Consider the following 17,131-nt stretch of genomic DNA (forward strand, 5'->3'; position numbering starts at 1 on the left):
TATGCCCAGCTTCACTGGAGTCTGTGTGCACCAGTTTTAGTAAATCTCCCCCAGTATGTCCCTCTACATTGAATTGTCAAGCCCTCTCTATGAACTTCAATGCATATTGGCAATATGGCTGCTGTGAGCCTACCCTTTTATAGGATGTGTGCAGGGTCACTCATTTCTATAAATGTCTGAACTGACCAGGGAAAACGCTATGCAGTGTTTTATTGGTTGTTCTTTATTTCTGGCAGTGAACCTTGGAACTTTTAGCTAAAAGTTCACAATTTACAAACTGCACAAATCCTGGGAATTCATTATAAACCCATTGTGAACCTGAATCTCATCCCAAGTCACATGCAATCTCTCTACTATTGCTAGTACTTTGCATGATTCACTGTTCTATATATACAGTGTCTACTGTGATACACAATCCTTGTACAATTGTTGAATACTTTACATCTTTCATTGCTCTATATGTACAAAATCTATGTGCACACACTTTAGTGTGCAGTATTTATCCTACAAATACCAATGCAGCCAACAACATTACCAAAGGCAATGGGAGTCTATGTACTAAAAAAAAAATCATATCAAGTACAAAAGTGCACAAGCCAATATTGTTTTTGTCGGATCCACAAAAGTAACGCCCTGTTAACACTGGCATTTAGGCGATCTTTGAAAACCTATCTCTTCAGGGAAGCCTATCTTACAGTCAGCTAACAATGGAATCTTCTACTCTTCCTACCAGTCCATCCCCCACAGTTACTACCTTTTGTACCACTAGCCCCTCCCTCCTAGATTGTAAGCTTCCAGGATCAGGGCCCTCCTATCCCTCTTGTATTGAACTGTATTGTTACTGTATTGTCTCCCGTTATATTGTAAAGCGCTGAGCAAACTGTTGGCGCTATATAAATTCTGTATAATAATAATTAGCAACTGTTGCTTAGGGTGTATTTTTGCTACTCCCTGAATGTCTAGTAAAGCAGCCTACATTGGATAATATGGACAGCAGACAGAACTGTTCACATTTGAAAAACATGTAGCGTTTGCATCATTTTGCATCGCTGTGCTGCAAAACTGAATATCGAATCTGAGAGGTGTTGAAGCTTGTCAACTCCTTTCATTCAAGTCTACGGTAATGCACTGTAAACACGCCTGTAGCATTTACATCATGCCTGAAAGGCATTTATCAAATATCAGTAAGTTAGAAAAAAAACTCTAATAAATTTTTTTTTTTTTAAATCGCTTGGGGTGCATTTTTAAAGCAGTGTAAACATGGCAAAAATGCTCGTTAATGTATTGTTCGCATTAGTGTAAGCATTACATTTTTTTGCAAGAATGAATTTATCCTTATATAGTAGGCACAGAATACATTTTTCAATATTCAAATATTTACCAATCATTTGATATGCTTATCATATTGATTACCCTTCCAGATTGCAATAGATTATAATCTTGCCAGTGCCAGACATTTTCAGCAAAGGCAGAAGATTTATGAAACCAGACAACTTTTGTTACTTTCTTGTCCTCCTTGGTGCTAGACAAGAGTGGCACATCTTATATAGACCTCAAACCTGAGCTTGAGAGACTGATTGACTCAGAGCATGATTTTAAAAAAACAAATGTTAATTAACTATTATTTTCTGACATCTACTAACTGTATTGTGTGCTAACTCCTAAAGTTGTAAAACTAAAGTAAATCCTTCTCATCTACACATACATCCTGCACCTTTCAGGGTGCAGTAAAATATTTTTTTTTTTCAGTAGACATTTAGATAATCAGTTATTCAAGTGTGCATACATGCAGTCTACATAAGGATGGAAGCTAATAGATAGATATATATTTCAATGTTTAAGTTGCTTTTCTTCTGATGCACACATAGTTTCCATCATTGATTTTCTTTTATAAATACGTAGTTTTATTGTATTTGTTTGGAAAGGATACTACAGTGGTAGTATTCATTGAGGAGGCAAATGCAAGTGGAAAGGTGTAAAGGGAGGCAGAAAAGGTTTATTTTAACATCAACTATCAGAGGTCTGATTGAAAGCCAGAGATATTTCACAATGATGCCAAGGAGTAGACACGGCCAAGAAAGTTGACACACTACCACTATAAACTAAAAGACCACCCTGTCTGCTGTGTATAGTAGTGTGGAGCTACAAGACAAGTTCTGCTCTGGTGTTGTTTCTTTCCCTAAGTGTGTTACTTTTCCAGGACTATGTGCACCATCAATGGATGAAAACAAAGTAGGTTGTATGGAAATACGAGGTAAAATGCCAGGCAAAGTGGCCTTTGATTTCAACAGTGCTCATCCTCTCCACCAACACATCATCTTGCTCCTATTTCCAGTCTACTGACTTTTTTCCTGAGATCATAAGATATTCCTTGGTTCAGTGACTACCTCTCTCTTGCCACAAAAGACCAGTACTGCCTATTTCCAATCATATGTATAAAAAAATAGTTTCTATTTTATAACTGGTAATTTGAGCTATTCATGAGCCTCCCAGGTTCAGGATCTGATGGCATCCATGATAATAATTTCTTATTGTCAGGCTACTTGCCTGGTGCAAGATACTGGTAAAAATAAAAGAACGTCTTTGTATCAGCTTTGCTGTTTGGTTCAACTGTTGGTTGACAACAGGTTTAGTTTTGTGTTTATGTTCTGCCTTGGAAGTTATAGGAATCAGCCCCAATGAACAACTCCACCAGCTTAAATAACTCACCCAACAAAAAGAACTCTCAAATTCTGTCACTCAAATGTATCATGCATGTGCCTTACTACTCATGTAATTCTGCAAAAGGAAATCTATAGCCACATGATATTAGCTTGATTTGGCTTAAAATCACACTTTATGGGCTCCTGGTATACTAAGCACCTGGAGTATGTAAACTGCATTCATATATTATTATGTGTACAATTTAAAAAAAAAAGTTTTGCTGTACTTCTACTGTGGATCACAAGAGTGCAGTTCCTTCTGCATTTCTGTGACCCGCTGCCGGTTGACATCACGGAGCTGGTACAGGTTGGGGAAAGATCGTGATCATATGGTCAGAATCCACCCAGGAGCCTGGACTGGCACTTGGTTCAGCCTCTAAGCGATCCACTGAGAGCCTGAGCAAACTGCTCCCACCCCTCAACAGCCCAGCACTCCAGTGAGCACTAGAGGGGGCAGAACAGACACAGAAAGCGAATTACAGTTAAAATTCTACTGTACTCATCCATCTATTGGAAAGCTATACCACAGCATATATCTGTATTCATTACATATCTTATGATATTAACTGAATAGAAGAATCTGACTGTGCTAAATTTAAATTAAGAGTTTGGCTGGAAAAAAAAACATTTAAGTTAAGTCTCTAGAACACAAGAACATTTGTGCTACAACATTTGTGCTACAACTGAAATCAAGCAATAGTGACAGCCCTGCCTGTATTATACTATAGAGTGTGTATATATATTTATACTGCATGTACATATCTCAAAATATTATCTCAAAATACAAGGGCTCTTCAAAACGTTTTGACACATATTAAAACTCTATTTAGTAAGAAAAGGTGTGTAAACTTTTTTAAGATCCCTTATGTATTATGCCATATTTTAATTCCAATATTTTTAGAACCAAAAAGAAAATCAGTGAAAGGTTTTGTTATGCACAAGAGAACAAATAATCGACTACTGGTAATATAGGTCTATAAAGGGATGTATTACATAAAAAGTAACCATGCAAAAATTATAATTTCACTTATGTCTCACCTGATTTACATCATTACACACCCTTGGCTCAGAGCTAAATGAAGGATCATTGATCACTTCATTTAATTGCGGAAAGTTTATAGGTTTAGTCAATGTAGATCCAGGGAAATCTGCAGCAAGAGGGAAACAAACTGGGTAACATTGTCCAGAAGACTCTGGGGGAGCCATCCTCACTTCCATGTATTTTAAAGTTCCATCTGTGTTCAAGTAAAGTGTTGGTTTATATTGATCCAAATAGGATGAGGATTTGCTTGGAAAGCAAGACACACAATTGCTGTCATAATTCTTTCTAAGACATCTAACAAGTAATATTGCAAAAGTAGTAAGAAACACTAAACTAATTGCTGCTAAGGAAATGATAAGATATAAAGTCATGTCTGTTGTTGATTTACCATTTGTAAGAAAATCATGAGATCTAGGGGTTTCCTGAGCAATATTCTCCATTATATTTACAATCAGAGTGACTGTAGAGGACAGTGAAGGCTCCCCATGGTCACTGACGGAGATGACAAGTCGATGTTCTGTGATATCCGTCTCCTGTAATCCTCGCAGAGTTCTGACTTCTCCTGTATATTCAGAGATGTGAAACAAAGCTGTACTGCCAGACTGAACAAGACTATAGGTGAGCCAGGCATTGTGCCCAGAATCCAGATCCACCGCAGAGACTTTACTGACTAAATATCCAGCAGATGCAGATCTGGGAATGGTCTCTTGTGCAATGACTTCCCCTGAATTCTCTGGGTATAATATAGAGGGATAATTGTCATTTGTATCCTGAATAAATATGAAGACGGAAACATTGGAAAACAGCTTTGGAGATCCAGAATCCTCTACTCTCGCAGTGATCTGTAGAACTTGGAGCTGTTCATAGTCAAAGGAGCGCTGGGCATAAATATTACCAGTGTCGGAGTTAATGTAGACAAATGAAGAGACAGGAGAGTCGTCTATGTGGCTCTCCACTATGGAGTAAATGAGCTTTGCATTTTCTCCCTCATCTGGATCTCCAGCAGATACTGTACACAACAGTCTGCCAGGATCATTGTTTTCTGATATGAAGGCGTTGTAAGCAGACTGTAGAAATACTGGAGGATTATCATTAACATCAGAAATATTAATGATGATTGTAGTCTGGCTGCTTAAAGAGGGAGAACCCAGATCAGAAGCGATTAGTGTAATAGTATATTGTGAGACTTTCTCCCTGTCCAGATGTCCACTAGTGACCAGTGTATAACGATTTGACATGGGCTGGCATTTAAAGGGTAAATCTGGTGGGGTTTCCAGTTTCACTTCCCCATTTTTACCAGAATCCCTATCTCTGACTGTGAGAAATCCAATAACAGTCCCTATAGGGGCATTTTCAGGCACTTCATTATTCTTAGAGGTAAATATTATCTCAGGAGTATTATCATTTAAATCCTCTACTTCCAACTGAACAACACATCGTCCTTCAAGTTTTGGTGATCCTTTATCTACTGCTGTAACAAACAATTCATATACATTGGAGTCCTCAAAATCCACAGCTCCTTTGGTAAATATTTCACCAGTCTGTGGATTTAAATCAAATATTTGCTTTGCAGAATCTAGGGTACGCTGATCAAATGAAAATGAAAACTCACTATTTGCACCATCATCTAAATCAGTAGCATTAAGTTTTATAATAGATGTTTTTAAAGGGAGATTTTCTTGGACATTGATCTTATAGCGTGGTTGATCAAACACTGGTGCATTGTCATTAATATCTAGTACAATAACAATTATCTGAGTAGTTCCTGATCGTGGAGGTTCTCCTCCATCAACAGCAGTGAGAACCAGCTTGTGTTCAGATTTCTCCTCTCTGTCCAGGATTTTTTCCAGAACTAATTCTGCAATCAGTGTTCCATCCTTCCGATTTGTAACAGACAAAGAAAAATATGGATTTGGAGACAATTTGTACAGAGTAACACCATTATTTCCTACATCAGGATCTTTTGCATTCTCCAATGGAAACTGTACCCCTGGACTTGCTATTAGCTCAGTAATCTTTATAACTTGATTATTGCTTGAAAAATATGGTGAATTATCATTGATGTCTAGAACTTTAATTTCCAAGCTGAAAAGCTCCAAAGGATTTTCAGCTACAACTTCTAAATGCAGCAAACAGCTGGAGCTGGATCCACACAGGCTCTCTCTATTAATCCTTTCTTGCACAATCAAAGCTCCATATTTATGATCTATAGCAAAAAGGTTGTTTCCTCCTTCTGATTTCAAGCTCAGTCTGCGTCTATTAACATCTGCTAGTTTTAAGCCTAGATCATGAGCTAAATTTCCCACTACAGTCCCTGGATCTGATTCCTCTACAATAGAATAATGAAGCTGCCCAGAGACCCAGCCCCAGCTACAGAGGAGAAAGAAGAAAGCTACTTGCCATTTCCATGCCTTGGAAAAGCTTTGATAGTCCATATCTTAAATCCTTGTTGTGGTACAGTATAGAATGCACATCCTTTTTAGAATCCGGTAATATTTTAGGTGTAAATTGCAATCATTTTGCTGCAAGTGCCTCTTCGGTGGCAATGAAATCCTCTCATCGGAGCAGCAGCTCTTCTTTGTGTGTGAGAAAGAAGATGGGAGGGTGAATCACTGAGCCAGGGGGTGGAGTGCTTAGATGAATTGAGCAGAGCCACTAGTTTAACTGAAACATCTTTGATAGGATGACGAGTCTGCCCTCTTCTGGCCAGTTATAATTATTACATCTTTACTGTGATATTATTTATTTTATTATTTACTGAAATATTTATATTTACCATATGTCTAATCAGAAAATGTGTCTTGTAATATTACTATAATATTAAGTATTTGTACACTGGATTTTCTCATATATTCATTTCTACAATGATTTTATGTAAAATGTATTTTATTGACATTCACAAAATGCCTTTGACATGTTATGCCTTAGAAATTATAAGTTTAAATGTGTAATGTCTGTAAAGGTCTGTATAGATATATAGGGATAGTAAAAACCATAAGCAATCATATGACATCTTTATCAAATTTGATTAAAGCAACCATGAAGTGGGAGAATCTGCAGGCTTACACAGAACTCCTTTCTAAAAATGAAAATTCTAAATGCCGGGCTGTCATGCAAATATGATGAATACAAAACCTTCTAAGGCACTACCCTGGAGCAAAGAAAAAAAAAATTTCAGAATTTTTCTGTGTCAGCAATAGTACTTTTTAGTACTCAAGACAATGACATCCAAGCAACTGGTGATATTAGAAGGTAATCAGCGGTGCCAGAACCTGTAGTCCTCTCACTACATGCTCCTTTTTTGTGTTCACTTTGATGTGGAGTTATATTGCTGTGGCTGTAATAACCCTTTATACTGCCCAAAAGTTTGTCTGATTTTTTTGTTGCAAGTATTTAATAAAAAAGCATCAAACAGTTATACAGCTTCTTTTCTTTGAATGGCTTTTCCACCACCAGCCTAGGAGGTGGAAAACCTAACTGAAGAAAGTCAAACATTTCATGTATGCAATTAGCTATCAGTCATTCTCCACTTAACAGACTGCAAGTGGAAAACCCTTTTGGTCTAATATTCTTGCGTATCTAGTGTATTCAGTGCCATCACATGATTCGTGTTTTCCTGTTACTTTGTGTATAGTAAAATAATTGTACTACGCCAAATTGCTCAGTATAATGAAACTGCGCATCTAGCTTCACTGCAGCTAAACCCCAATCCATGTCAAAGACTCAGTTTGGCAGGCTCTTCCTGCCTTGCGTAGGTCCATAATGCCTTACATTATACTCTTATTATATACAAGTACTTAATATCTACCTACATTCTGCCTAAAATATTTTTCTTCTGAAATAACACAACAGTCAAATAAAATGTACAGTTTCCTCCAGTACTATGAAAACACTTTTTTTATACTGCCCCTTTACTCTGTATAAAACACAAACCATAACATTACAAGCTTAAAAAGTTTATCAAATATTTAGCATTTGGTAAAAAAGTTATCAGCTTTGGCCTTTCTTCTCTTAAACCACTTTCCCTATAACTACTCATTTCACAATGACTTTTGTATGCTTTTTTTTCCAATAAAAGATTGTTAACTCTTCCAACTTCTGTATCCTCCTTTAGACTAAATAGATTTTAAGTTCTTTCACTTTTGTATCCTTCCCTTATGCCATTATAAATTGTAAGCTCATTCACTTTCCATATGCTCCCTTAAACCCTAAACAATTGTAAGCTCTTCCATATTCTGTATTCTCCCTTATAACCTAATAGATTGTAAGCTCTTCCATCTTCTGTATCCTTCCTTATACCCTAATAGATTGAAAGATCCTTTACATTTTGTATTTCTGCCTTATATTGTAACCTGGTGTAAGCTTTTATGCCAGTGCCGGACTAATAGCAGAGTATAAGAAGATAACAGGAATTGCATCATGTATCTCCATTCCTAAAGGTGCACCCCATTCCCAACTCATCAACCTATCAATGATTAAAATCATATTAAATCAGTTTTATTGCACCATTAATAACACAACAGCAAATGCATATTTGACGAAAGAGATGCTATTAGGAGAAAACAAAAACAGAAGTAGAGCCTCTCTACTAATCATAAGGGCTTCCTCTGCTGTGTTAAGCATATAATGCAGGCTGCATACCACACCATATTTTCTGAATAGGTGAGCCATGGTATGGAATAGTAAGTATGGCGGTGAACGCTATCTGCTTTCCATTATACATGACTCCTCTTTGCTTATCATAATACTTCTCATGTCACAGGCTGAGCTAATAATAAGAAGCAAGATGCATAGCACTAAGAAGAATCTGAGCAGTGGGAAATTTGCAAAACACACATATCCACCTTATCTACAAAAGTCTGCCATTAATGTGGCACGGTGCCATCAACTTGCTGTGTGTAACTTGGAAAATCATTTTAAACCAGCAATGGAGAGCAGTCCCTGGGAGGCATGCATTTATAGACCTTAAATAGGACTTCTCACTTAGGTAATGTTGTAGGAATAATGCAGTCCTATAACTGCACACCATCTGCAACGACTTCTGCTAGAAATCATCCCTGCCATGATTCCAATTTCCAATTAGTGGTATGAGAGAAGGAGCCCAGCATGTAAGCTTGTCATGCTGTGGAAGAAGAGAAAAGATTTGCCACTGGGGTATGATAATAAATGACCCTGCTCTTGCTTCTTCAGAGTGTTCAGCAATGCGAAAGGTTTGACCCATCCTCTTCCCAGCTCAGCCCTTCTTCAGCTACACACTCCTTCTGGTCCCACCCTTGCATGCTCACAGTGATGCTAATGCCACTACTCAGCTGGGGAACAATTTTTAGATCTCAGGAGATACCGATGTAGTTCTTACGGTTTAAAAAATTGGCCACTGGAAATCATCCGAGACTACCTAGGTTGCCTTGTGGGTGATCTTCATAAATGCCCCATAACAGACCATAGATAACTGATCACTACTAAGGGCAGCCTCTTATGCAATGGCATAGTTTTTCTTATAACTACCCCTCCATAATTTTCTCCAAGGGTGTTTAACTTATCAGTGATGGCTAGCTTTTGATTAGCTGCAAGCCCAGACCAATTAGAAGCTGGCACTGAGTGGTTTCACCTCTTGCAGGATACTTTTCACTAAACTTCAAAGCAGGGGGTAGAATAAGGTTCATCTGCACCTGCAATTTATTTCTAATCTCTCCACATAATAAAACAAGAGTAATTGTGTTTCTAACGGTCAACGAAGTTAACTGATAAACTGAAGACAGATGAACAACTTCAGATTTAATCTGTTAATCATAAAGACTGATTCACACAGGATACATATGGTCCGGTATCGTCCAGTTCAACAGAAACCAGCGGACATTCGGCCTATGTGTACAGCAGCCTGTCTGACAAAAGCCAGCTGAACATCTGGCTCCTGTAAACAGGCATGCTAGAAAAAAATCTGCTGATCGGTATCCTTTTCGCGCTTTAGGCCAATGGCTTCAAACGCTGACTGGTGTGTTCTGGCGGGGGGCAATCACCCTATCAGAACACAATAGCTCAGCGAGGAGATCGCTGTACTAACATAGTTGGTACAGAGATCTCCTCACTAGCTCCTCAATTTTATTTTGTTCAGTCCAGTCAGTATTCATAGTCTGTACCAGGCATTAGAACAGTTTGGTTTTGCAGAATATACGTGCCACAGATATATAAGTTAAGCAGAATGCTCCTGAAAACATACACACAGAAAAACAGGCTTGAACTTCATTGCAATTTCAAATTGATTGCAGTTCTTTATTGCCCTAGGCGCCAGCTGCCACTAGTTCCTGTGACAAAGAAACAATAAGGTCTCATTCACACTGGCACAGTCAAACCTTTTTTTGTATAGGTTGTTACAGGACATTTCTAAAAGCATATAGATGCATGCAATGCTTTTTCCATTGTGCCATTCACACTGAAAGTTTACCCGCATTTAGGTACAATTAGCTTAGCGGAGTTTAAAGGAAAGAGAATTTTGTGTGTCCAAGATCAAATTAGAAACTCTAATCACAACTAAATCTATAAATTCATCTAAAAGCATCTAAATGCAACTAAACCTTCTTTAAAGCAGCGACATTTAAATATGGGAATATGAGCTCAGTGAGGCATAAAGGTTGTGCTCCTCAGATCACTTCCCCTGAAGTTAGAAAACATAAAAGCAGGAATGTGACTGCGGCCTAAAAATACAATAAACATATCTGCGGGGATTTTAGGGTTCCCCCTATTTATTTCCCTTCTCTTATCCTATGTACGATGAGACTTATAATTCCTTCCGAGTTATACCGATCTCAGGTTATTAGTTAGCTGGTGAGAGTGAGCTGTTCTTATGTATGTTATTTTTTGTGTTGTTCTGTTTGTTTTTCTACCTGAGCCGGGGAATGCCCAGAGGCTCTGTTGTGTACTGTTTCTTTTCACAAAAACTTCAATAAAGAGAATTAAAAAAAAAAAAAAAAAATATATATATATATATATATATATATATATATATATATATATATAATTGTTTTCAGTTTGTTGCAAGCACATAGTAGAAAAAGAATATGAAGACCATATATGTTTTTTGTTGTGATGCAAAACCTAAAAGGGAAAAAAAATCATGCATCATGTTGGCTGACATAAAAATACCCATTGTTTCTTTGAAAATTATGTGGCTTGTAAACCACCAATATATTGGTCAGAATAAATCATAATTGACATTTTTTTCAAATGAGAAAACCTTTTGAGTGCTGGATTTGTTTCCAAAAGTTAATATTAAACTAACATCTCATTACTTTTCATTGCTTCATCCAGTAAAATTTATATTCATAAAATATTATTAATTTAAAATATTCACAGTCAATGACAAACTTTTTAAATGATTTTAGTAACATGAGCAAAAATTACAGCCATCTCACCTGGTGTGTTTCATTAAACCAGCTATCAGCAGTGGGCTTAGGCTCTGCTATTTGAGGATTATTTAGATATTTCGTAAGTGTTGACTCAGGAATGTTAGTTGCTGCAGGAAAACAAGGTGGATAACAAGATCCTGGAGGTTCTGGAGGAGCCATCCTCACTTCCATGTACTTTAATGTCCCATCTGTGTTCAGGTAAAGTGTTGGTTTATACTGGTCCATATAGGACACAGGGAGGGATTTGTTTGGAAAACATGGACCACAACTGCTGTCATAATTCTTTCTAAGGCACCTTACCAATAATATCACGAATGTTACCAAGGAAACCAAACTGATGGCTACTAGAGAAATAATAAGATATAAGGTCATATTTGGTGCTGATTTGGAGTTTGTAAGAAAATCATGAGATTTGGGGCTTTCCTGAGCAATATTCTCCATTGTATTTACAATCAGAGTGACTGTAGAGGACAGTGAAGGCTCCCCATGGTCACTGACAGAAATGACAAGTCGATGTTCTGTGTTATCCGTCTCCTGTAATCCTCGCAAAGTTCTGACTTCTCCTGTATATTCAGAGATGTGAAACAAAGCTGGACTGCCAGACTGAACAAGACTATAGGTGAGCCAGGCACTGTGCCCAGAATCCAGATCCACCGCAGATACTTTACTGACTAAATATCCAGCAGATGCAGATCTGGGAATGGTCTCTTGTGCAATGACTTCCCCTGAATTCTCTGGGTATAATATAGAGGGATAATTGTCATTTGTATCATGAATAAATATGAAGACGGAAACATTGGAAAACAGCTTTGGAGATCCAGAATCCTCTACTCTCGCAGTGATCTGTAGAACTTGGAGCTGTTCATAGTCAAAGGAACGCTGGGCATAAATATTACCAGTGTCAGAGTTAATGTAGACGAATGAAGAAACAGGAGAGCCGTCTATGTGACTCTCCGCTATGGAGTAAATAAGCTTTGCATTATCTCCCTCATCTAGATCTCCAGCAGATACTGTACACAACAGTCTGCCAGGATCATTGTTTTCTGATATGAAGGTGTTGTATGCAGACTGTAGAAATGCTGGAGGATTATCATTAATATCAGAAATATTAATGATGATTGTAGTCTGGCTGCTTAAAGATGGAGAGCCGAGATCAGAAGCGATCAATGTAATAGTATATTGTGAGACTTTCTCCCTGTCCAGATGTCCACTAGTGACCAGTGTATAACGGTTTGACATGGGCTGGCATTTAAAAGGTGAGTTTGGTGATATTTTTAAATTAACTTCCCCATTTTTACCAGAATCCCTGTCTCTGACTATAATAAACCCAACAATTGTCCCTACTGGGGCATTTTCAGAGACCTCATTATTTTTAGAAGTAAATGCAATTTCTGGTACATTATCATTCACATCTTGCACTTCAACCTGAACAACACAACGTCCTTCTAGTTCAGGTGATCCTTTATCTACAGCCTTTACAAATAATTCATAGGATGCTGCAACTTCAAAGTCTACAATCCCTTTTATAAATATTTCTCCATTGTATTCATTTAATGCAAATATTTCCCTTGCTGAATCTGATGTATGATCATCAAATGAATATAGTATTTCACTATTTGCACCCTCATCCAGGTCTGTAGCATTTAGTTTTATAACAACTGTTTTCAGAGGTAGACTTTCCATTAGCTCTACTTTATAGCTTGCCTGATCAAACACTGGTGCATTGTCATTAATATCTAAAACAATAATATTAATCTGAGTGGATCCTGATCGGGGAGGTTCTCCTCCATCAATGGCAGACAGAATAAGCTTGTGTTCTGATTTCTCTTCCCTGTCTAGATTTTTCTCTAATACTAATTCTGCAATTAAAACCCCATCATTACGATATTTTTCTGTTAAGGAAAAAAAAGGATTTTGATTTAGGCTATAATGTCTCACACCATTTTTTCCCACATCCAAGTCTTTAGCAGTGGGTAAAGGAAATCTTATGCCAGAACTTGTAAATACCTCTGTAATTTTTATTGCCTGATTAGTTACAGAGAAAATGGGATAATTATCATTAATGTCCAAAATCTCAATTTCCAGGCTGAACAGCTCCAAAGGATTCTCAGCTACAACCTCTAAATGCAGCAAACAGCTGGGGCTGGATCCACACAGGCTCTCTCTATCAATCCTCTCCTGTATAATCAGAGATCCATGTTTCTGGTCAATAATAAAATATTTACTGCTTCCTTCAGATCCCAAACTCAGTCTCCTTTTATTAATATCTGCCAGGTTTAAGCCCAGATCCTGAGCTATATTCCCCACTACAGTCCCTGGATCTGACTCCTCTGCAACAGAATAATGAAGCTGCCCAGAGACCCAGCCCCAGCTACAAAGGAGAAGGGAGAAAGCTACTTGCCATTTCCAAGCATTTGAGGAACATTTGCAGTCCATGTCTTTAATTCCTCTTCTGAGAATCAAGTCCTTTTGTAATCCCAATAAGTATCCAAGCTGAGTTTAAATGATTTGTTGTATAAAAAACACCATATTTCCTGCATTGAAAACATCCACAGGGTTTTCATCGGAGCTGCAGCTCTTCTTTGTGTGTGAGAGAAGAGATGGGAGGGTGAATCACTGAGCCAGGGGGAGGAGAGCACAGCCTACATGAACAGATTCACAAGGGTTGCTTTTAAACAGACTAGATGGACTAGTCTGCCCTCTTCTGTCTAAATTTTAAAATTACAGCTTTATTGTAAAACATCAAGGAAATAATGCTTTTCATTCATAAAATAAATAATAGATAAAATAAAATAAATAAATGATATTATGCCTTTAAAAAAATCTAGTTATGAGTTGCTGTATGTAGTAAACACATTCATTTCTGGTAAATTAATTGTTTAGAATATTTTTTTCTAATTTTAAATTAAAGATTTAACTGAACAAAAATAAATCTAGTAATCTTCAGTTCCAGCAATCTCAAACGAAATTAAAAAATAGTACACATGACTATTCCAAAAATTTTTATATATAATATGATGGAATGATGCAATACAATTTACACTAAAAATACCGTAGTTATTGAATACATAGAAAGGATTCAGTTAAAGTGGTTATAAAGGCAGAAGGTTTTCAACCTTAATGCATTCTCTGCCTCCACCAGCCCCCTTTATACTTACCTTTAGCCCTATCTTGATCCAGTACTGTGCACAGGGGCAGCAGCTCTCTCTGCTCTCTCCCTCCTCACAGGGCAGATTGATAGCAGCAGGATTGGCTCCTGCTTCTGTCAATCAAATCCTGTGATGAGGGAGTGGGGCCAAGTCTTTCTGTCTATGTGTACGGACACAGGCAGCATGCCTTGGGATCAAGCCCACACGTGTGTCACAGTAAGATAAAACTTCATATGGTGGCACACTGAGTAAAGGAGAAGCCAGGAGAGTTGGTGGGGGACACCAGAAGATCAGGACAACTCTATTGTTGATATATCTTAACTTGAGTTCCTAGGTCTGTACACAAGCAATGACCATTATCAGCAGTTTCTAACTTCCCTGATGGATTTTTAATTGCAGTATATGATGAAAATGAAACAGAAGCTGCTGGAACACAAGAAGGTGAAATGCTCAAAACACCAAGGTGGATAGAAAAAAAAAAGGTCTTACTGTTGGAGTATCCAAGACATATAAAAGTCCACTAATCGCCATATGCAGTTGTGCTTGTTTACATACCCCTGACACACAGAGCTCCAACATTATGCAAAACAGTACCTAGAGAAACCCCAAAAATCCTAGAACAAACAAAATTGGATTCATATGACCAAAATTGAGCTTCATAGTCACAATCATAGATGCTATGTTTGGAGATTTAACAAGGCCTATATAGAGTAGTAAGCTATCCCTACCCTGAAGCATGAAGGTGGATCACTGCTGTTTTGGGGACATGTAAGCTACAATAGCACAGCCAAATGTAATAAAAAAGATAATAGAAAAATGAATGCAGCATATTATCACAAGATATTGGTGGAAAATTTGCATTCATCATCCCGTAAACTGCTCATGGGGCACTATCGGATTTTTCAACATGACAATGATCATGAATGAAACATAAAGCTAAATTAACTTCAGTGGCTGCAGAAGAAAAATATTGAAGGTTCTGGAGTGATCATCACAATATTCTAAACTCAACATCATTGAGCCACTCTCATTGAGAAATCTCGAACATGCTAGCCAAGCAAAGAATTTACAGGACCTGAGGGAAATTTATCAATAAGAATGGGTAGTTTTAAATGAGAAAATAAAGGGCTTATGTCACAAAAGACTTCATGACATCATTGATGCTAAAGGGGGCAATGCATGATAGTAAGAATTAGTAAACCAAATAAACTTACAGAACCACCTAATTATTTTCCTTTATTGCTGTGCTTTGTTTAATGATTCTGTGACATCAGTCTAATTTGAATCACAAAAACAAAAAATAAAACAAATGTGTTTTGTCTGGTGTTCAATGTATTCTTAAAAAGGTCCCCATTTTACAAATCATGCCTTGGATAAGTAAACCTATGAACACAAACTGTATAACTAAAATGTTACTTTAGGGTATACTGATCCTTAGGTTATATTTTCCTATGGTGTGGTGTATGTGGGACAGCAGAGAATACATTTTCTTTTGCCAAAATATTTTATTGAGATGAAAACAAAGCCATACAATATGAACTAATTTTTCCCAATATAGTTACAGTACATGAAGTCAGAATTCCTTCAAGCCAATAATGACAGGTCACTTGTCATAGACAGAAGTGTACAATAATTAATCACAGTAATTGTAAGGCACAAGGGCTAAGTGTAATTATTTGGATGCTGGCAAAAACATACCAATAAGCATGAGAAACATAGAAAAAAATCACAAGATAGCTGCCAAAAAAAACAACTTGAATCAGTAACAGGAGAAATAAATAGACTCTACCTGCTTACCTCCAAATGACAGAAACCATGACCACAAAACCAAGTGAAGATAGGAACATTAAATGGAAAGATGGAGAAGAGAAAGAAGCAGACTTGTATAAAACAGGTGGAAGAGCAAAGATAGGGAAAGGAAAATGAAGTGGGTAGGGAGAGGAAAGGTAGGGAAGGAAAGATGAGGGAAGGGATGGAAAAGAAAGGATTTTCTCCAGAGGCTTCCAAACTAATTATGAGAGATAGGTTAAAGGAAAGTAAAGATTCAGTCAGGATGGAAAGCTAACATTGGAGTTTCAGAGTTGTAGATAATACCTTTTTATTGCACTTCTAGTCCTTCCTTATCTGGGTAATAAAGTACAAGAGCTTTTTGGAATAGTATTGTCTCTGACTAAAGCCAACCATAGATGGTTCAGATCTAGGCCAAATCAGCAGGGATCGGCTGAGATTCAAACTATGTATGGGCAGGCTGAATGTACCCAAGTTGATCGATCGATAAGACTGTTGAGTTTTACATGTGACTATTGCTAGCGGCTATAATAGCCACTAGCAGTAATCACAGAGCACAATGGCTCCGCAGGACGGATTGCCCCATCAACACTGACTGTGTTGATGAGGGAATCAAGCAACAATCACACCATCTAGGGCCAGTTTTAGAAGAAATCCCTTGTGCACCAGAGAGAAAATTAAGAAATAGGGTACCTGATTTTCATCCTGCAATGAGCTAGAGCAGGGAAGGTTTGTGTTAACAAAAAAAGGGAGGAGGCAGAGGATATAACAATTATGTGGAATGTTCCTAAACACACATGCAGAAAACAAAGCTTTTAACCTCAGAATGTCAATATATAAGTGCGCAATATATATGTGCACAGCACAGCCATCCAGAGCAGTGTGCTTACAGTGAAGCACCACCACACCACCCCCAAGTAAAACACTCCCTGCACACAGTTAGCCCTTTGATCACCCCTCATGTTAACCCCTTCCTGTCCAGTGACATTAGTACAGTGTAAGTGCTTTTTTTTAGCACTGATCACTGTATTGGTGTCACTGGGGATG

The 17,131-nt window shown here is 37.6% G+C and overlaps 1 protein-coding gene across 43 annotated transcripts in view; it reads right to left on the reverse strand.

Annotated features, from left to right (window-relative positions):
• LOC149474319 (protocadherin gamma-C5-like) overlaps positions 1-17,131 on the reverse strand; it is a 561,663-nt gene that overhangs the window by 111,282 nt on the left and 433,250 nt on the right. Inside the window, exon 1 of one of the 43 annotated variants that reach the window (XM_089655167.1) lies at positions 11,154-13,725. The exons of the other annotated variants lie outside the window; for them this stretch is intronic. Coding sequence (XP_089511293.1) covers positions 11,154-13,583 — 2,430 coding nt within the window. The 5' untranslated portion in view covers positions 13,584-13,725. Of the gene's footprint in view, positions 1-11,153; positions 13,726-17,131 lie in introns of those variants that run through there. 43 annotated transcript variants of the gene reach the window in all.

Source organism: Staurois parvus, unplaced genomic scaffold (genome assembly GCF_062004578.1).
Source record: "Staurois parvus isolate SC_StPar_1 unplaced genomic scaffold, SC_StPar_1.0 ptg000006l, whole genome shotgun sequence".
Lineage (NCBI taxonomy): Eukaryota > Metazoa > Chordata > Amphibia > Anura > Ranidae > Staurois > Staurois parvus.